The sequence below is a fragment of the Sceloporus undulatus genome, chromosome 2, assembly GCF_019175285.1.
Source record: "Sceloporus undulatus isolate JIND9_A2432 ecotype Alabama chromosome 2, SceUnd_v1.1, whole genome shotgun sequence".
Classification (NCBI taxonomy): Eukaryota; Metazoa; Chordata; class Lepidosauria; order Squamata; family Phrynosomatidae; genus Sceloporus; species Sceloporus undulatus.
In genome coordinates, this window is record NC_056523.1 from 308436838 (window position 1) to 308458394 (window position 21557).

A 21557-nucleotide genomic window follows, 5' to 3' on the forward strand; every position below is an offset into this window, starting at 1 on the left:
TACAACGTGAGACTGGGATTTCCCTTGGAGTCAATGTCAAGTGAAAGGTAAAAGTTTCACATACAGTATCCTTTTGCCACAGGTCAGTTGCTTTGGGGAGGCTGTCAGCATATGACATTAAAAGCAAATGGATCTACAGGTAGAAGTCTTAAACAAGGGATTTTTTTTTTCAGGGAATGAGTGGAGGAAATGCCAGCTGCAGGCTTCAACTGAATTTGACTACAAATTGGGGTAGGCAGGGAATATGTATGTATGTATTTTCTGCCAACATGAGACCCAGGGAGGGAAGTTTTAGAAATAATGAGTGTTTGGCTTGGTATGTGCTGAGAATGTGTTTCCTACCTCATTTCTGCAGTTGGGCTAAAGTGGAAGTTATAAGAGGCTGTGATCATTAAAGTCTTTGGCTTCCAGAAAACTATTTGAGATAGTACCCAGGTATTTGTAGAGGAAATGGGTAGAATCACACTAACATCAAGTGAAACAAACCAAGATTTTCCTTGCTCGTTTGATTTCCTCATTACTCCACTCATGGTTCTGGTGTTTTCAGCAAGTTTTAAAAAACCCTACAGTTTAGCATTATGTCCACATTCAACCAGTGAGACAGGTTGTGGTTGTGTTCAAAACACCAATAGATCTGCTTCCCTGTTGTGTCTGTACTTTGATGCCAAAAATTGGCTATTGACATTTTGATACAAAGGTATTCCTCTGACTTTTGGCCAACGCTACACATTTATTTATTTATTTATTTATTTATTGCTTCTTGAAATCTATATTTCTAGTTTATTAGAAGGAGAGCCAACTTTATTTTCCTGTCATCTGTTCTCAGAGACCTAATTTGCTTTCCATGGCCTTTAATTATTTTCAGCCTTTTCTCCCCTTCACATTATCCTAGTGTATACTGGAAAAGCACTGTAAACAAACAAATACATACATAGGTTTGCATAAAACAGGAGTGGACTTTCATCAAGCAGAAGTGGGCAACTTCAGCAGGTCTGGAGTCCAATATTCTCCTGGGAGCCTCTGAGAAATGGCCAGAGATTTCAAAAAAGAAGAAAAAATGGGAAAAGGACAATGGGTGATGTTAAAAAAAATTAAAAGTTCAGGGCAGCCCTGTGACCTATTTGGAAGATGAATTGCTAATCCTGGGTGCTTCCAAGATAGGCAATCTCTCTGTCTGACTTCTTTCTGTCCACCATCCTTCTCTTCTCTTTTAAAATCTTCTCTACTTTCCTTATCCTAAGGATGATCTGGGGAGTTTGGGGAGCTGCAAAATAATCTTGGGGTTTCATTTCAGGCACTTCTGACACAATAATTACTTTTGTGTGGTACCATAATGTGGTACTCAAGTGTGTATAAAATACCTCACAAAAGTATCTTGGTACAACTGTCTGGGCCATCAAGATGCCATTTGAAGTAATTTTTCCCATTTACGTATGTGCATACCTAATACAAAGCTTGAGGAGAGAAAGGAGTTGAGTTGCAATAGGTATCCTCCTATTGCATTTTTAGCTTCAATACCTACATGTATAAAGCTAATATTAACAAATTTCATTCTTGAAACAGTCCTTGCAGCAGTTTTAATAAATATGTTAGCCAAAATTCTTACTGTTCAATTCTTATCTGCTTTTCCTGTGGAATTTTATTTTATTAGGCCACAGAGCAATTAACATTACAAACCTGGAACAAAAAACATTGAAAATCTCAAGCCTTCAAGGGAAAACTGGCTACCACCTGAACTTAAGTGGCTACACTGCTGGAGGAATTGGACCTGCAAGGAGCTTGTATGTAGTCACCAAGGAAAATGGTAAGCTGAGAGTCATTTTGATTTGGAGGTCAGGATTGCTGCAGCATATGCAGTCTGGCAGATTAATAGCACAGTGTCAAGCAAACTTCCCAAAAACATCTTGAGTAACTCTAAAATATCCCCAGCATGTAAAAGCTCTGCTTCTTCAGGACCATTTATCTTGATCGTTCTTTTCAAAGTTTCATAAATAAAAGGGATGGGTTTCTGTCCTTAGGACCTAACAATCAAAGTACTGTACAAGAAATGAGGAAGAGAACTAGGGAGCAGAAAGGGAGAAGCTCATGTACCAGAGGAGAGAGCATAGTTGTTCATACTTAAGGCTATAGTTGGTAATGAGTACTAAGGAGATTATTTTATATACTTCGGCTCAGTCAAACATCAAAATGGACATTGTAGCTAAAAAAAAACCTGAAGAAAACTAGGACCTGAAAAGGCAAGTATGAAGGAGCTGGTTAAAGCCTGAAGTGTAAAGATATATTATTGACTACCAAACTTACAAATGCATATGCCATCATATTTCTGATTTTGTGTATTGCTATGAAAGCTGCCAGAGGTTAGGACACCATACTGGACCATTGGGGGCCTCCCCCCCCCCCCAAAAAAAAAAGCATTTTCATCACCTTTTGAGTCCCCATGGTCATCTGGATGTTTTAAAATTTTATAAGCCACTTTGGCAGTCCAAGAAATATTCATAATGTGCCATCGAGCATAAACAGAAGATCATCAAATGCTACAGTTTACTACTACTGCTACCTCCAGTCATTTCCCCTCTTCATCTTCTTTCTCCTCTTCCTCTTTCTTCCTGAAATTATGTTTGTCCATAAATGCCGTGTAGCATCCATATGTCTTCAGTTTATACTGTATGTCAAGTGTAGATAAACAATGGAAAACACTTTGTCCTTTGGAACTTTTTAACCTATAGAACCATAGTACCTTACCATTGCCCATCCTACATGTGTTGATTAAAGTTGAGATCCAAAACATCAATAAAGCTGTAGGATGTCCACCCCTGTTTCATGCTTTTCTATTGGATAAGAGCTATTTTCCAGATGCCTCTAATGTGTATATTTGTGTGTTTAGGTCAAGGATTGGGATGATGATGGAGTCCTACAGTTGCAAATTTCAGCAGCCCTAGCCAGAATAGTCAGTGGTGGGGAGAGTTGGAAGTTGCAGCCTAACAATATTGGGAAAGCTGCAGGATTCCTATCTGTGGATCATTTAACTTTTAGAACTGGTTGTCACTAAAGAAGTGGCAAAATAATATGCTCAACGATGCAGTAATTGTATGCATAAACTTTTTCAGTGCACAGTCAGTAGGAGGGAAATCTGCAGTTGTCTGGGGATCATTTTCAATTCCAATAAACTGCATTTATTGGAGATCAACCTTTGTTTGTAAAATTGGCTTAATATTGCAAACCTCTGTAGGATGTCTTTGGACAACTAGCAATTTTTATCGGCTACATGAATTATTGTAGTTTTATGAGTCTTTCTCTGCTCACATTTTCAGCAGTGGGATTAATTATTGCCATCCTTATTCCTGTGGCTATTGTTATTGTCTTGGCGGTGGTGACCAGCATCCTTTGCTACCGGAAGAGAGAATGGTAACTATTTACATTTCACAGACTTCGTTTTCTAAACTTATGTATAGAGGTGTAAAACAAGACTTGATTTGGGTTAAACATAATGATTTGTGCTGTGATATATGTTGAAGTCTATCATATCATCAGCAGGTTTAGGAGTCAAGTCCCTGAAACCTGCCATAGGATGACCCTCTTCCCTATCATCTTGCTGCTGAAATTCCATAGTGGAAGTGTGACAAATGGTCACTTCTGATTTGTGGGAGGAGGATACGTTTTCACATTAGAAGAAGAGGAACATTTGTTCTTTCTGCAGGGGAATTGTACTTCTTGGAGCATGGCTTTCTCAGCTTATTACCAAAATTCAGTTTTTAAAAAATCACTGTGCCACTGAATTATGAAGGGGAGAGCCATCTACACATTAGGCATATCACCTTATCTGTTAGCATGTTGAAGTCAGGTTGCGTGGTTGACACTCTGCTGGTGTGTTTATGTAGTCAAATGAGCTTTTTGTTTCTCTACCCATTTATGTTTACAAGCGGGAGGGGGAGAGCCCTTCTCTTGGTCCTGCAATCCATAGAGGTGTGTATGATAGGGATGCAAGAGAATAGTTTCAGGTTTTGGAAATCCCTACCTAATGAGGAAAGAGAGACTGCCTCACCACTGTTTTTGCTTTCCAGCACCTTTTTATTTCTGAAAGGGTTTGCCTATTATTTATTTATTTATATCCAGCCTTTCTCCTGATATAGGGACTTAAAGCAGCTAACATGTTGAAAACAATAAAAATTTAATCAATACAAATTCATTAAGAAGTATGAATACAAGATTTTTTGAAAACAATTTATGAAGTTAAAAACATTAAACATTAAATTAATATTAAAACATTAAAATATACTAAAAGGCTATATACAAATCAAATTGGCTTGCAATGGGAGAGGCATTTGATTAGATGGATGCCCTTCTTTTATTGACATATACTTAAAAGGTTATTTTTTTATTGGTTTGTTTATTTTTCTGTTATGGTTGTATTTGATGTTATCTTTGTTAACTAACATGACTATCATTCTTTGATAGAAAACCAGGGTATAAGTTCCACAAATAAATAATAGCAACTCCAAATTTGTAATCATTAATCATGCTGCCCTTGACCTGAGAGAGGTCTGTGGTCCTTCTGAGGTGCATTGATATATTTCAGTTCATTGCTTAATCCCAGTATAACTATGTATGAAAAACTGCCTTTAGCACTTCCATGGCAGAAAAATCAAAATCAAAAGATGGTTCTAATTTTGATGGGTAGGATACTGTTGTACTTTGTGGTAGCACCCCTTCATGAGATTTCTGTTTAATGTTTCTGTTTTCAAAGGATTAAAGAAACCTTCTATCCTGACATTCCAAACCCTGAGAACTGTAAAGCTTTGGAGTTCCCAAAGGATCCTGAGGTAATATTTTGTGTTTGACCGTTCTGTGCTCTCATTAGTATGTGTTTGAAAGGTGTTATTGGAAAGAGGCCAGGAATACCTCTCTATTTCTGTGTTGAGTGTGAAAGGACTGAAATTACCATGAAATAGTTCAGGGACATGATGAGCTTGAAAATTTGGTTTCTGTGGCAATGTGCATGAGAAGGGACAGAGGAAAAAGTACAGTTGGCCTTCTATAACCACAGATTTCTTTGTCCACAGATTCAACCATCTGCAGCTTGAAAATATTTTTAAAATATAAAAATTCCAAAAAGCAAAACTTGCTTTTGTCATTTTATATAAGGGACACAATTTTACTATCCATGGTATTTAATGGGACTTGAGTATCCATGGATTTTGTATCCTCAGGAGTCCTGGATGCCTTTACTGTACAGAGCTCACTGTACAGTGGTACCCACTGTACAGCATGGTTGTTTGTAGAAAATTGATCCCTTCCCCGTTGCTGGGTGTGTGTGTGTGTGTGTGAAAAAAATGCTGAAGCAGTTCTGGACTTTTTCATTTTTCTCTGCCCCATTCCCTCTCTTTTTCTGCTCTTTATTGTAGGGTTCAGATTAAATTTTAACCTTTGGAGGTCAAGGCCTCATTTTGGTTGTATGCAATTGCTGAAACACATACTTGACCCAAATTGTATTTATAATGCACATCCTGGCCCCATTCGGAGAAGACCTCTGCAATGCCCTCTTCATAGGACTACCTTTTAAAGATGCTTTAGAGACTTCAGCTAGTGCAGAATTCCACCATCCCATTGTTCACAGGGATAATATTTAAGTGTGTGTGGTGCTGGGCAGTTGTTTCTGCAAAATGTTATCCCCCCCCCCCCCCGTAGCTTAAGTAAAGACACTTTCACCCAGGCTACAATTAGTTTAATTAAAAAGATTCAAAGACTAATGTGCATTTTCCCCAGTGACCAAGGTTGGGGGAATCAATGTAGCTGATCAAATGCATGGGTCCCCAACCTCTTTTTACACTTCTGTGGGACACATTTTTTAAAAAAATAATGGGAGTGGGTCTGAAAAATATTTGAAGTAGTGTGAAACAGTCTCCAAACAAAATGGTTAGGCTTAATGTTGCATCTGCAATGGGGGAAAAATGCTAAAGACTTCTGAAAGTAAAATGAAAACCAAAGTGATTTCAGATCAGTTTTGGATTGCTTGAAATGTATCAAAATGGCCATCCTGGGATGTCTGGAGGTGAAAATTGTCCTCTGGACTAGTTGTCCACCCGTGTTTCTTGATTTTGCTTTGCATTTCCAATAAATATGAATTCTCCCACACCGACCATTGAATCTGAGGTCATTATCTCCCAATCCAGTGACCAAGAAAGCGTGAAGCTTTGTAGAAATGTAAAGAATATTTGCAAAATTTCTCATGCTTGATGAGAAAGTAGATCTCAACACATTTGGGGAATTTTTTCACCTTTTTCAGAATTTTTCCCTTTTGTATTTTTTGAAAACTTGCATTGTACATTGCATAAAACCCAGTGTTGCATGCAAAAAAGGAAAAAAAAAGGAAAAAAAAGACAAAACAAAAACAAAAGTCTCAAAATTCATTTTTCCACAAACTTTTTTTTGCACCAAATAGTGTTGTTTGCATGGCAAAATGTTTGTAAGAAAAGTCCTGTAAAGTATTTTGGTTTTTTTTAATGGACAGAAAGGGAACGAAACTCTTATAATCTATTGGAGAGAAAACTTGACAATTTTTTCACTCTCATATATGAGAACAAAGTAAGTGATAAGTTACGTCTGGAGCCTCTGGGCTTTATGTTACGTTGAATAGTGGCTTCAGCTTATAGACTTACCTAAATGATGATTAATATAGGTACTGGGACTGTAATAGAGTTCATGATATAAGTTAACTTAGCATCTTAGGCTTGTTACACTGCTTTCAGTTTTTCAGACAAAGAAACACAACTGGTAAAATGAAATTCCAGGTGCTTGGTCACCTGTGCTTCCAAGGCCTTGTGGTTGTAGGTGTGAAATTTGCAGCAGTCAATCAGGTGAAAAAATTTACGTGGGGGTCTTAATGTGGAACATTCTCCCAACCCTTTAAGGCAAAATGAAAGATTTATATAAAAATAAGTAATTCAAAAAAAAAATAAGCAAGTTTTAAAAAATCCTCTCCAAAGATGCCAGCCACAGATGCAGGTCAAACATCAGGAATAAATTATTCCAGAACATGGCCGCATAGCCCGGAAAACCCACATAAAACTATGGATGCCAGCCATGAAAGCTTTTGATTTTTTTAAAAAATTGTTTGATGATACTCCTGAAAAATTGTTTTTTAAAACAAATTTGAAAATGCTGAGCACTGTTATCTTACTTTGTTCTCTGATTGCAGGGAAACCCTAATTCTAAAACCTTGGAGATGAATCCATGTACCCCCAATAATATTGAGGTGGTTGAAACCCAGACCTCATGCCTGAAGATTGAGGATGCAGCCATAAAATTGCCTGTGACAGAGGAACTTCCTGAAGATGGCCTCGATTCTGAATCAGAGAGTCACATTGTTGTCTCCTATTGTCCATCCATCATCGAGGAGGAGATCTCTAATCCACCAATAGATGGATCCATGGGATCTTCCCAGGTTGTTTATATAGACATCCAGACAATGTATCCGGCTCCCGATAAAATGAAGGAAGATTTAGAAGTTGACTGTGTGGTCGCAGCAGGCTACAAGCCTCAAATGCAGCCACCAAGAAACACAGAGGAAACCACATCTGTAGATGAGGACCTGGACAAGGCTGCAGGCTATAGACCTCAAGTGAATGCACCTTCCTGGAACACAGACTGCCCAGACTCTCCGGTATCCATGGAAAGCAACAATGAAAATGCCTCATTTGGGAGCCCTTGTTCAATTAATTCTCGACAGTTCTTGATCCCACCCAAAGAGGAAGAAGACTCTCCCGAAGTCATTAACACTGGCTGGTCCTTCGCTAACTTCTTTCACAACAAGCCAAATGATTAAAACTAGGAGAGTAGTGGTTGCTGTGAAAGCAGCAATTTGCTGGGATTTGCTTTTAGCATCCCTGGAAGGCAATGTCCTTCAGAGTCTATCATTTCATTTTTTGTGAAATTGAACATTTAACCTTCTTTCATTTTTTACGATTGGCCAAGAGGTTAATTCCTGGCACCTCAGTTTGAGGAAAATATCCAAGATTAATTTTTACTGAAGCCAAAGAACAGCAGGAGATCTGTGTCTGCATTTGAACAGTTTACTATCCCTTCTTTGTTAGCAGGGCATAAGGATTGATTTTACGGTCTCCTGTTTTGAATATGGTAGGGGGAAATTATTGCCCTGAACACATTTGTGTGCTTTGTTAACATTTTAGAGGCATATAGAGATACATAGATCTGCCAAGCCCTGGGACATGTCTAATCAAAGATCTTTTCCCCAACAAGTCTAAGGTTCTTGGAGTGCAAACACTACATTACTAAAACATTACAATACCCAAACACTACAGTACCTAAACACTAAAATACCCAAACACTACAATACAGGCACTAGTTTTCAAACTTGATGGCGGTTGATTCCCTTTTTATTTTTGTGGGAAATTAGTTTGAATCAACTTGAATCGAAGAACTCCAGCTTAGATAGCTTGCTGACATCAACATCAGCCATGGTTCTCTCTGATGTTAGTTTGAGAAGCCTGAATCATGGTTTCTATACCTACTGTATAGATGTGTATGCAATAGTATTGACTCAGGGGTGCAAAAACAAGTGTAACACTGATTTTAAAAACATCAGGAGCAAATGTTTTAACTTGCAGGTTTTTTTTAAAGCAATATTATTTTCCACTCTTTCCTCTTTTTTTAATAAAATGAAATGAAATGACTACTGTGTCTTGACCTCAAGTAGTCATGGTGGGCCAGAAGCTTTCTCCCCAGCGTGCTACTTTTCTGTGGAAGGATTTCTGTTGCCTTTTCTCCAAGAATCATTCAGCCGTGTGATCTTCACTTCCCTTCTGAAATGTTAAGATATATTAATTGCAACTCATGGATCATCTTCATGAGCAGTAGGCCTTTGTTTGATGTCCATAGCCCAGGGAAATTGCTTTTTCCTGCCTATATCAGTTTCCAGGAAAACTCTACAAGATACTTAGCAAGAGTCTTCCCCTGTGCCAGCACCATTTAAAATAAACTGCACTTTTGGGAGTGTTTCCGTCCATAGACTTTGTGGGAAAGCATTGTTCCTGACGAATGACCAACCATGAATATTTTTCATGTGTGATTACCATAAATGGAGCTGCTACTGCCTCTAGATTTCATTTCAAATATTTGCACAGATAACAACTGCAATGGAAATGGTTCTTTAAAGCCATGGCTTTGTTTCAAATAAAGGACTTGGAGATACAATCATATGGACAGCAGTCTTAAAACAGTTAACCAGATTGTAGCTGTAACGTTACTATATTTCTTGATAGTGTATATTTGTAATTATACATTGCTTATGGAGCTGGCCCTTTTTGATATGTGAACATTTTAGGTGCAAAACTGTTTCAGATTTCCCATTGGCTATAGTGTTTGTAGCAAATCTTTTACAAATCAAATTGAGGAACTGCTGCACTGGTTCTGCCATTACTCTGAGCTACTTATATCAACGTTGACTCAGCATGGGGCAGTTCAAATTTGCCTGTCGTCTTTCTGAGAGAATTCATTTATCTTACCCAAATTCACGTCTACCATGTTTGTATGGCTGTTTTAAGATAATATGGGGATAACTGAATAGTATTTAATCACATCCAAACAGGGGTTACATTTGTTGAGTGCCTTTTTATGTGGTGGACTCTTCCAAAATATTTGTCATACAGTTTTTACATGTTGTGGTCTGTTGTCATCTCTTCATTTCAATGACTGTAACATTGACTGTAACATCAAACATACCCAGAAACCTGAAAGGAGAGTGCCCTTTATTTTGTAGAGTTATTTTTAATGCAGGAGCTAATTCAGGAGTTATACTGCCACAATGCACCAAGGGGATTCTGCCCTAACACATGAAGGCCTTCAGATTAAAGTTATCTTCTGGGAGGAAAAGAAGACTTATTTCCCAAATGAAGTTGGCAATTTTGCTTCTTTTTCCTTCCAAGCCATTACATGCTCATCTTGTTTCATACATAGCTTGGTAATGGTTTCAAATTAAGAAAAAGTTCATCCAAACATATGTGAGCTAGGTAAAAGTACCATAAATTTATATATACACAAATGATAAAGGAGGTGTTTTTTTTCCAAATATTAGGTTGCTGAGGTTGCTGTTTCATAAACTACTGGGGTTTTGATTTTGGTTTTGAACCCAGTCATAGACATTGAGGGCTAAAATGGGAGATGAAAGGGGTCTTGAAACTACTGTAGGCTAGAGACTCTCTACTCCTGCCTTAATGCAACTGATCTCATTCAGTTGAAATCAAATATAGTCCCTATATCCCCTGGACTACATTGGAGCTAAATACCAATACTCTTGTACTTTTAACAAGTTTTTGAGCTGTGATAAGAAATATCTTGGGGTGAGGGGAAGTAGAGGGAATCTTAGTCTTCCATACCAAGTTTTTAGTCTGAGACGCTATTTAACTTTGAAAGCATCAGTAGAAATTTTTGTGTCTGGGTCTGTACTTCATAAGAGGCTTTCATTCTTTTATTTCTGTAGTTTGCACTAGATCGCAAAAGAAAACACCAAAAACAAAAACAGACCCAAAGGACTGACCTGAAGAGCTTGATTGCCATTTCTAGAGCAGCTCTGCAGATTTTTTTTTTCAAAAAGGGAGGTTGACATTGTGTAGCCAGTTTGTTGTGCCTTTTTTCAGAAGATGGGTGGAATTATGCTCTGGTGCTTCTTTTGCTATCGTTTTCAACTTCAAATGTGCCAGTCTGTTAGTTCTAGAATTTTTTTAGTTGCTATGTTGGTGTTACAAAATGTTATATTGATTATTTTTTTTTAAAAAAGTTACAATTGCATTTTGATGAACGGTGTTTAATTCATGATATTTTTCTTTTAGTTCATTGGGTTTTTTTCCTTTGTGTTGACCGACAGGGAGGGAAAGCACTGTGAATTCTGTTTGGGGTTGCTAGTGTTTTTGAAATGGCATGTGGAGGTGTTTCGGGTGTACATTTTTAGTAACTTGCATATGATATACCTCACAAAATTGACTTATCAGATGTAGTAAGCTATACTTTGGAAACAACAGTGTGTTTTAGCCCCATGGATCACTTTCTTTCCATCCATGTGAAGGCCATGGATTCATTTTGCTGTGTAGTACAATCCATCACCTGTTGGTTCTGCACAACAGTGTCTCTGTCCAGGGATAAGCAATGGGTATGTGGATTCTCCCATCAAACACTTGCAAACCTGTTGGGCTATTTCTTAGTATTTTAAGCAGCAGGGACTACACCAATGTGCATTAGATTTCTGTTTGCACACCCACTATTGCCTTTTAAAGTATACATCAAAGCCCACAGGGTCACAGAGTGATGTTTCTGATACTGGATATCAACATTCATGGAAGCCTCTGTTTATTAGAGCATTCATTGTACATTACCAGCACAAGCCATTCTTTTCCATAGCAGTCATCTAGATTTTCACTTGTATGGAAGTTTGTAAGGGAAAAGGCTATCTTGTCTGATATTCTACAGAATGTTTCCTACGTTTCAAGAGTACCACTAAAGTGCTAAACAAAAGATGTCTGAGCTACTCATACAGTCATGCCCAAAGACTATTTACTACTCATCTCTGAGGTTTTTTTCTGCATGAAACAGGAGATGAAAAGGGAAAAATGGGCAAGAGGCAGCTTACCCCATTTCAATAAAAGCTTTGTTGCAAGATTTGATTTCCCTGACAGTTCTGTTTGACAACATCTGTTCATCTCATTTGGGCTTGTGGCATTGTCCTCTCAATACTTAGTGTAATCTATCTTACTAGGGCTTCAAGCTATGAACTATCATGGGCTCCCACTGAGTGGTATGCTGTGCCCATGGATTTCAGGTACATTGAGTGCCATGGGATCACCTATGTTTCCACATTTGCTGCTTTGGGTTAGCTGAGTCACAGGAAACTAGTGTATTACAATTTAGGGGCCAGGGAGGGGGGCACTGTTTGAAGTTGCATATAAAACTGATTTTCAAACTGTGGTTCTTCTGTGAAAATATTAGCTATCAGGGACAAGCTTCCCTGAAGATCTACTGTTGATCTTCCTTAGAAATGCACAGGAAAATTCTGCATCCATTTTCAGGCATATGCTCAGTTAAACAGTTCTGTGCCCTGTGTGCATATGTAGCCATTCAAGGAGGTCACAGGATCCTCTACAAGGCTCATTGAGGTTCCTCAGATCTGTCTGTGCAGTGAGTAGGATGCTTATAGGTCATTGGCTGGCACTCATTTCAGTGGATCATCACCGCTGCAAATGGTTTAGCCCTGGCATGCTCTGCGCATAGAGTAAGATGATGTTTGTTTCTTGCCAATTTACCCATGTGGTTTCATGGCCTCCTTGAGGCCTTCCTTGAGAATGTGAAATCTCCTGCAGTGAGATTAAGCAGAGACTCAAAGGAAGTCAGGATAAGGGAAGTTGAGTTGGGATGGAAGCAAAAATGGAATGGGGATGGGGTTGCTGTCAGTGAAGATATGTTACTTGTATCGTAGATGCTGCATTTTATAGTTCAATAAATTCTGATTTTTTTTAGAAAAATGTAAATAGCATATTAAATATATAACTTGTAATGGATGTGAGGTTAATCTTGGTGATTTTTGACATATCAAGTGAGCATTGTCATACTTAAATTGACTGGAAGACCCAAAGTTGCCTGTGTGTCCTCCCACCCCCTTCAAGCAATTTGATCTACTCTAGCCTTGCTTTCAGTCAGTGTAAATGGGCTGCTGAAATTGGCAACTTAATGTCAAAAGGGCTCAGGTATCATTTTGTCTCTTAACACTACCGGATGTAACTGAATGTATTCTTCTACTGTGTATTTGTAAGTCTCGGGGAAGTCTTTTTGAGACTATTATCAATGTCATACTGTGCCCTTGGAGTTTTGTCACTTAATGCTGTATTTCTGGTTTTGAGAAAAGCAGGGCATGCCTCTAAGACGTTTTGGGAACTCCAGGTTAAGTGATTTATTGCAAAATTAAAAACATGAATAGAAGTGAGACTCAGTGCTTCCTAGAACTACTGCACCCCAGTGACTGCATGCAGTTTGCAGTTGTGGAGTGTTATAGTCTCCTGCTCAACAGGTGAATAGTGCTATTCGTTCCTTGAACATCTAAGTGTGTGTACACACTACGGCTTGTAGATTGGGGCCAGTATGCTTTAGAAATGTAACTATGAGAATATGAGCCTTTTAGTGGTTATGTGCTGCCTGGTGAAATTACCTAAGTGATAAGCAACAGGTGATACTGAAGAACACTATTGTAGGAAGAGAGACTGCAAAACTGTATATGAGATATAGTTCATAATACTAAATTTAGCATGAATATAAAGCTAGTTTCCCAGCCTATTTGTATGATGATGTACTGCTTATCCTTGTAATATGCATGTATTATTAATTTTGCAAGACTATATAGTTTAATAAATGTATTTTCTCACATATGCTTCAGAATGTTAAATATACTCTTCTTTATCTAGTTCGATTTCTGCATGCAGAATCAGTAAAAGATCAATGTTTAACTCCCCGACTGTCTATTTTAGCAATAATCTCTTCCCCTGCAATACTATGACTGGAATTCTATTAAATATTTATGTCACCATACAACCACACAAAGGCAAAGTGTGGTGTTGCACTATGCTCGTATTCATAGAAAGGGAGCAGAGATGTAGTTATATCTCCAAGATCACTACACTAACAGAGCCAACAGTGTGGCTGTTACACCATGGGTCCCATTACACAATGGGCATCAGAATGGTATAGGACTTGTTGCACAATGGAAACTCCCATTGCACAACAGGACTATTTTTGAGACTATTGTTGTATTGAGACAACATGCATCATCACAATGCATTAGAATTGTTGTGTGTCCGGTGTCACTAGCTGGGTTGTCACCCGATGTAGAGAGTATCACTTCTCCTGCACTTGGAGGGAGAGAAGGGCCCAACCAGGTGTCAACCCTCTTCAGCGCTGTCACCCGGTGTGCTCTGCACCTGCCATCCCCTTGATGCCACTAGCCATGCCATTGTAAAGTTATGAACTGTTGCTTCCAATGTAGGATCTTGTTATTTTTCAGAGGGTCTCAAACTTTCTAGCCTCTGTGCCTAACGATCATAAAATACATCTTCAATTCTATATAGAACATTGAAAGGTTATTTTTGGACTACAGTTCCCAGAATCCCCCAGCTGGCATGAATAATAGTTGCGGATGCAGGGTTCTGAAAAGTATGCACTCTGCTTCTACCATAGTGTTCCTGTTATGTGCTTTAAGGATGACACTGCCATGAGCATTTTTTGGCAAGATGGGTTCAGAGGGGGTTTGCTTTTGCCTTCCTTGGAAGCTGAGAGAGTGTGACTTGCTTAGGTGCACCCAGTAGATTTCCATGGTATATTGAGGATTCAAACCCTGAACTCTCAGAGTCAATCCAATACTCAAATCGCTACACTTGCTCAGAACAAAGGTAACACTGCCTAGATATTTTTTTTAAAAAAAATGGTGCCACAGCAGAACACAATTTAACATCTTTTCAATAGTTTCAAGCCAGAAAAGTTTCCTTAATGTACATTTTTCAGTTGTCTAGCCCCATCCCCAGCCACATTTTAAAATCTGTTACATTTCACAAATATTTCCCCTGAAACTGTAGAATAAGCAAATACAAAACTTCCTTGCTCCACAGCACTTTTTTTTCTTTTTCTTTTGGGAAAAACATACAACATGCTAGTCTGTGTCAGACACCTACTCCTTTTGTAAAATTAGCTAATTGATCAGTGCCACAGTTGCTTCTATATAAAAATATACAAGTACAAAATTGCTGCTATAAAATGTGGTGGTTGATTTTCATTGCTTATAATAAAAAAAGTAGTAGGATTTTTTTTTAAATAGAAATAACCATTCCCTTCAGCAAACAGCATAAACTGGAAAGGAGTTAACATTTACGGTCATTTTACATTGAGGTGGAATGGAGCTGTAAATGTATTTTTCCGAGTAAATTCAACATGGTGTCTCTGGAATGGAAAAATGGAATGTTTAAATACAGCCCTCAAGACTGAGATTGTTGGATGTGCAGTCATTGTGCCAATATGTGTTTCAAATACTGTCTCTCTGGTTGAAAAGAAGTAACTTGGGGATCATATAAAGGTAGCTCTGCTGCCCATTACCACACTACTTAGGAATTGGTCTGATACATTGTTGATATCCCGTGGTATCCTTCAAAACCTTGACAGCAAGTTTCAGGACTGAGCTAAAAAAATCTCTCAGCTTCACTTTCTCTGGCGCTTGAATTCTAGAATTTCAATTTCTTTCTACATGCCAAGAAAACTCTGAACTTTGCTTACTGAAGCCAAGGGAAAACAATTCTTAGCCATCTGCACTGGCCAGATTCAATGTACAGTTGTTTCTAGCATTATACAGAGGTGGTAAAGATAGGCCCTTCTCCAAAAAAGAGAGGTAGCAACCCTAATTCAGCAGTGACAAATGCAGGGGTCTAAAGCCAGCCTTTTTAAAAGAGCTAAACCTGCAGTGGCCTGGACCTGGATGGACAAATCCCTGAATTTTAGTTTCTCCATTTCCCCTGTTCTTTGTACTCAAATTCTTTCTGTCCAAAACATGGCGATTTTTGCATATAGTGGTAAATTATTACTAATAACAAACTCAAAGCGAATCCTCACCTTTCCCTAGCTAAAACAGTATCCTCTATGTTACAAAAACTAATCTACTCAAACATGGGGAGGCTGGCATCCTGGTAGTCAATTATGCAAACGTAAGCCCAATTTATATCTATGTAACTCAGTTTTTTGGTTGCTGCAAAGCTCAGAATCCTCCTCCAGCTGCACAATAAACACATAATGTCAAAAGTGGAGGGAAAGGAGAGATGAAATCTCCAGCTATGTTTCTATAAGTGGAGGAATAGCAATGATATCACCATCCAGGGTCTTTAGAGGACTTTCAGAAAGTCCCAGAGGATGCCTTTTGCTGTGTGTCCAGCTATATATAGGTACTATAGTTGGTTTCCCTTTCTGCCACCTGCTCTCTATCAACCGGTAAAGTTGGAAGGGTTTGCCACAGGTAAAAGATGGGCTGAATGAATGAGGACGGGGAGAATAATCTGTGCAGAACACTGAGATCTGTTTTCCCAAAGACAGATCTCAATGGCCATGGTTAAAGGTGTTCCTGAACTGTAGAATAAGGGAAGATATTCACTTCATCTTCTACATATAGAAAGCTGCAGTTTTTTTCTGTACAACTCAGGCATGAGAACCCTTCTTATACTTTGATGCATAATGGTCCAGAAACTGACAATTTTCATGAGCAATATGTCTCTATTGGACCTCTAAGAATGAAATAGTGGCTGATGGACTGGATAATCTCATTACATGTTCTAGACCGGCAAAAGCTAATCTTACTTCCAAGTAGAGGAGACAAATTATGTTATGCTGCAGGCATAGTGGCTAGCAGCATCAGTCTTGCCATGATGTGACTTAATTTGAGATTCTTTCAACGGACATTGCTACAACGTGTCCATGCTGTGTCTCTGGGGAGACTACACACAGTGTTACTAAAGATAGTAGAAGTAGTTTAGAAAAGTTATCTTTTTGGACTATACCTCCCAGATTTCCCCAGCCAACTTCGGTATCATAGTCTAAGAAAGTAACTTTTCTAAGCTCTGATGCAAAATGAAGGGATAACACTGGATAAATAACAATGGAGGCTTTGTGACCGGTCCTTGGAATGAATTGTAGTCAGTGCTGAAAAATTGGTCCACGTTGCTTAATCTTTTTTCTTAAAAAAAAAAAAAAACCCTTGCAAAATTGGCTGTTGCAAATCAGTTATACATGTCTGAAGCTGATACTGGCCGATACATCTCACAAGGATGTACATGTTTATACAGTTGGCCTGGCAGGAAATGCACCAGCTGTATGCAAGAGCATCGGGGCTTTGCATCCTTAATAAGGAGTAAAGCATGATGTTCCTACCCAAAGCACTCAGAAGGACTATGAGAGCAGAGGATCCAAAGAGAAGGAGTAGGAGAAATGCTCCCTTCAGTTTTGGTTCTTAGTTTCCTGCCTTCCTGGGAGGCAGTCCTCAGTGTGTGAGATCAGTCATTGAACTGTTACTGATGTATATGTAAGGAAGGCTCTTCCCTGTAAAGACCCCTCCATTGGTTATTTTGTTCCACAAGTGTTAATATTCTTCCCATCAGCTGCGTCTTCAACCAGTGAAATATGATAATCTGTGGAAAGTGTGAAGTGGGAAATGCAACCCACCAGTCCTCTCATATATTGCCTGTTTGTATGGAGTGCTATCTCTTTCATTCCACCTGTAGGAGAGAAAAGTAATATATATATATATAATTTATATATAAAACATATCTAAGAACCATATCATGCTAGATGAATCCTGCAGAAACGGGATTTTAAAAGTAGAAAAAAACCCTGCGAACGCAGAACTTTTTTCAGACGTGTTTGCACCAAAGAGCAATAACGCGAAAATAAAGCGAACAGAAAGTTGACAAAAACGACACAGGTGTCATTTTTGTCAACTTTCCGTTTGCTTTATTTTCACATTAGGCTCTTTGGAAGAAACATTGTCTGAAAAACATCCCAAATTTGCAGGGGTTTTCTACTTTTAAATCTTGTTTCTGCGTGGGATTTGTCTAGTGTGATAAGGTAGATAGATAGGTAGGTAGATAGATAGATAGATAGATAGATAGATAGATAGATATCATTCTTTTCGATTTATACGGGTGGCTTACAACAGAATAGGCAAAACACAATGTCATCATCCTATTTCAAGCAGGCTGAGCAAAACATCCCACACGTGGCTCTCCAGTTGGTGTCGGATTAAATTCCCCATCAGTCCTAACCAGCATACGGGGATCAAAGGGGGATAAAAGCTGCAGACAACTGGAAGGCCATTCTAGCAGCAAGGGCTGATCTGCACTTGGAACTGTGAATGATGACAGACAAATGTGGGCCCACATTCTACTTGCCAGCATTAAAAATTAATAAATAACTGCACTGGTAGAGGATAAGGAGGCAGTGGAAGTAGTAGTACAGCAACAAATGAAAAAAGTCCATGGGCACTACGATGACAGGGGGATGGCAGTGACAGCCATTGAAGTTAGAAAGCGTAGACAGCTGTGTAGGTGAAGGTTTGGGACATATACAGTAATTTTTCCTAAAAGAGGCATACTTGTGCCTAAGCTACACTGAGGTGCACATAAGCAACTAAACAGATTCTGCCCTGTGTTTTAAAAGGGATATCAAACAGAAGCGGGCTTTCTGATTCCTAAGGCAGGAAGGAAAGTCAGAAAAGGGATAGGGCACAACAGCTGAAGAGTCTTGTGGTTTTCAAAAGTGGCAAGAAAACAGGGAAGAACTCTGAGATATTAAATACAGCATTAAGCAGTGCTCGATATAATTCAACTCCATAACCAAAGTAGGCTTTATGATGTGTTGCTACTAAGATTCTGAGACATTAAAGACATTAAAAAGGTGGGAAAACAGGAGACGACATTCTGAGATACTCCTAGTAAGATTTTTTATGTGAAAAAAGAGGAGAACAAGAAAATAGGAGGCCCCATGGGCCTTACTCGCCTGAGTACACTCCAACTAGATCTGAAGATAGATAACATAAAGATAGATAACAGTACTTAAAAGGCACTTACCTACATATAGGTCCCCATTGATATTCAGTTGCCTCATCATTCCTGGAGATTTACCAGTCCTAGCACCATAATCATCCACTGTTACCTTCCCAGACTGACCGTCCCTTAAATTGATCAAAAATGTTACACATACTTTCAATAGCACTGCACTGTAACTTATTTAATACAGATAAGGAATATCATTTTTCCCACTGCTGCCCAAATAAGGAACCACAGGAATTGATTATTCCTCTTATCTAAGATCATCATATCTGAAAATCACTTGAATTTACAAGTATCCCACAATAAAAATGCTCACAACTTCTTGTGACATGTAGATTTCTCAAGGGCTATAACCAATGTCCTGGCTGGTTGTATGCTATTTAAAGGACAGGAATTCAGGAATAATTGAACAGAAGGGGCTTTGGGAACTGCAAAGGAAACTTGGGAATTCTCAGCTCTGATTTTGATCTATGCTGTACGTGAATTTATGGGCCTCATAATACTCCTCTTTTTTAGGGTGTGTATATGTCCATCGAGAGCCTACAAACATAGTATTTACTTGAATGAATACTACAATCACAAACATATTTCTTTAAAGCTTGCTTGCTTTTGACTCATTCATTTCCTACCTTTCTCCTATGGTGGGATCCAAATCAGCTTCCAATATAATTTAAAAACAACAACAACAAACCAACTGCCAGTAAAAATATAATGGCCAAAATCCAGTTGGAGAAATGTGCAAACACACTGCAACTGTATCTGTTTATGCCCTTGTTTTGGTCATTGTGGAAAAAGGTATCTTGCACCTTCTTTCACAACACCCTCTGCCCACATTGCTTATCTCTTGGCTGGCTGGAAATCTCCCTGACACAGTCATTTAGTGGCCAAGGGAGGATGATGAGTGGTCAAGCAGTAACTGGCTGTGTTTCTGCAGCCAGACACATGAAGAAGCAGCTATCCTTCAAGGGTCTCCAGAAAGCTCTCCAAGTTAAAAATGATGAATGGCTACTAAAGTTGAAGAGAGGATGGGAATGGATACTTTAACGGTCTTAATATAAAACAAATCATTAACTTTGGTAAACAAAGAATGGAGACCAGTACATACCTACAGTAATAAAAAAATGGTCATGCCTAGCAAGTGTTGAAAAGTAAAATGATATATAATATTTAGGAATGACCAGGTGAAAACTAAATACAGTAAGTGTTAGAGAATAAAGATCACAAACGTTTCAATAAGAATAGAAGCCTCATTTAACAGATGAGATAAGAGAAATCTCAAATTAATAAACAAGAAGCAAGGCTATTATAACCTGGAAGGAAGTAACTATAAATACAGTCACCCCTACATTTTCACGGGGGATCCCCCCTTGCAAAAATGAAAACTTGCCAATATTCAAGCCCCATTGGCCACAGGTGTGCACCCTGTTTTGTTCCCCTCATTTTGTCACCCAGAAACAGGTGACGGAAAAATTATTAAGATAGAAGTTAAACAAAAGGGAAAAAATCATTCACATATAAAGATATATGATCTTAAATCAATTATATTTCAATGTGCTCTGTTAATGAAAAGTGAAATGTAATGTTTGTGGGGTTTTTAAAAGTTTTAATAATAAAGAATATTTTAAGAAAGAAAGAAAGAAAGAAAGAAAGCTCTCCAAGCAAGGAGAAGTCATCTTTATGCATCTGGCTGTAGGAACACAGCCACCTGGCCACTAAAGCACTATGGGGAGGGGGGGGCTACATAGCCAACAAGAAGGTAGGTGGCACATATGGAAAGGATAGGTAATGTAGTTGTGCCTGGCACAGAGGTTTATTCTCTGTCAAGTCAAAGCAGGACCTCAGACAATAAATTATACATATCAAAATACAAATTAAAATGGTCATACAGGTTGAGTCTCCTTTATCTGAAATTGCAAAATCCAAAACACTGTATTCCAAAACCCCAACGTTTTTCATGGGTGACTAAGATAGTGGCACCTTTGCTTTCTGATGAGTAAGTGTACACAAACTTTGTTTCATATTTAAAATAGTGTATAAAATTATCTTCAGGCTTTGTGGATATGTATATTAAATATAAATGGATGTTGTATTTAGTCTTGGGTTCCATCTCCAAAATATCTCATTATATTCAAATATGCAAATACAGCTATTCCAAAATCCAAATAAATAAATATTGTCCCAATATGGTCCCAAGCATTTCAGATAAGGGAGACTCAATTGGTACCATTCACACAGACATTAAACCTGTTTAAAACTCTTCAATAATAATAATATATAATTAAATTAGTAAAATGTTCAGTTTATCTATTTAAAACTCTTGACCATTATCAGGCAACCAGTTGGAAAAGCCCTGCCTAAAGAGTAAAAGTCTTTTGCCTGATGATGGGAGGTAAAAATGGGAAAGGCTAGTCTGATCTCCCTCAGAAAGGATTTCCATGGTCTAAGATTGCCTTTTAGCATAATCATTTAGTCCATGATCCACAGTCAGAACCATGGACCTTTCCACACAGGGCACAGAAGTAAGGTCAGTTCGCATTGGTCGATGCGTATTCGCGTTATAACGCATCGTTCATTTGCACCCGCGCTCTCTGAATACGCTTTGTTGATTCGTATTCGCGTCATATCGCATCGTTCATTCACACCTGGACGGCCTTCCGGATCGAGGTTTTGCGAATCGGCCAATGCGTATTCAGGCAAAGTGAGGCAAGTGCAGATTGGATTACCACACCAACTCAATACAATGTGTATTGGCCGATTCGCATCGGCAGCCTTGCACATGCTCTGTGGGGCTCTGAACGGGGCGCAACATTTTTAACTTCCAAGGTGAAGAATGAGGTCACTGTTTAGCATGTAATATCGTGAGATTTGCTGCCTTTAGCAACTTACAAAAGGGGTATGCACCATCTGTATATGTGTGTGTGTGTGTGT

At 38.6% G+C, this 21557-nt stretch overlaps 2 protein-coding genes across 13 annotated transcripts in view; one reads left to right on the plus strand and one right to left on the minus strand.

The window, feature by feature from the left end:
- LIFR (LIF receptor subunit alpha) overlaps positions 1-13422 on the plus strand; it is a 123086-nt gene extending 109664 nt beyond the window's left edge. For all 8 annotated transcript variants that reach the window (XM_042452507.1, XM_042452503.1, XM_042452505.1 and 5 more), the window contains 4 exons: positions 1652-1804; positions 3312-3405; positions 4745-4820; positions 7196-13422. In XM_042452507.1, the coding sequence (XP_042308441.1) occupies positions 1652-1804; positions 3312-3405; positions 4745-4820; positions 7196-7822 (950 nt within the window). In that variant the 3' untranslated portion in view covers positions 7823-13422. The remainder of the gene's footprint in view (positions 1-1651; positions 1805-3311; positions 3406-4744; positions 4821-7195) is intronic.
- A 463-nt stretch (positions 13423-13885) lies between these two features.
- The window catches only part of EGFLAM (EGF like, fibronectin type III and laminin G domains), a 170756-nt gene continuing 163084 nt past the window's right edge, over positions 13886-21557 (minus strand). For all 5 annotated transcript variants that reach the window (XM_042452513.1, XM_042452512.1, XM_042452511.1 and 2 more), the window contains 2 exons: positions 18648-18751; positions 13886-17297 (listed from right to left, as the gene is read on the minus strand). In XM_042452513.1, coding sequence (XP_042308447.1) covers positions 17143-17297; positions 18648-18751 — 259 coding nt within the window. In that variant the 3' untranslated portion in view covers positions 13886-17142. The remainder of the gene's footprint in view (positions 17298-18647; positions 18752-21557) is intronic.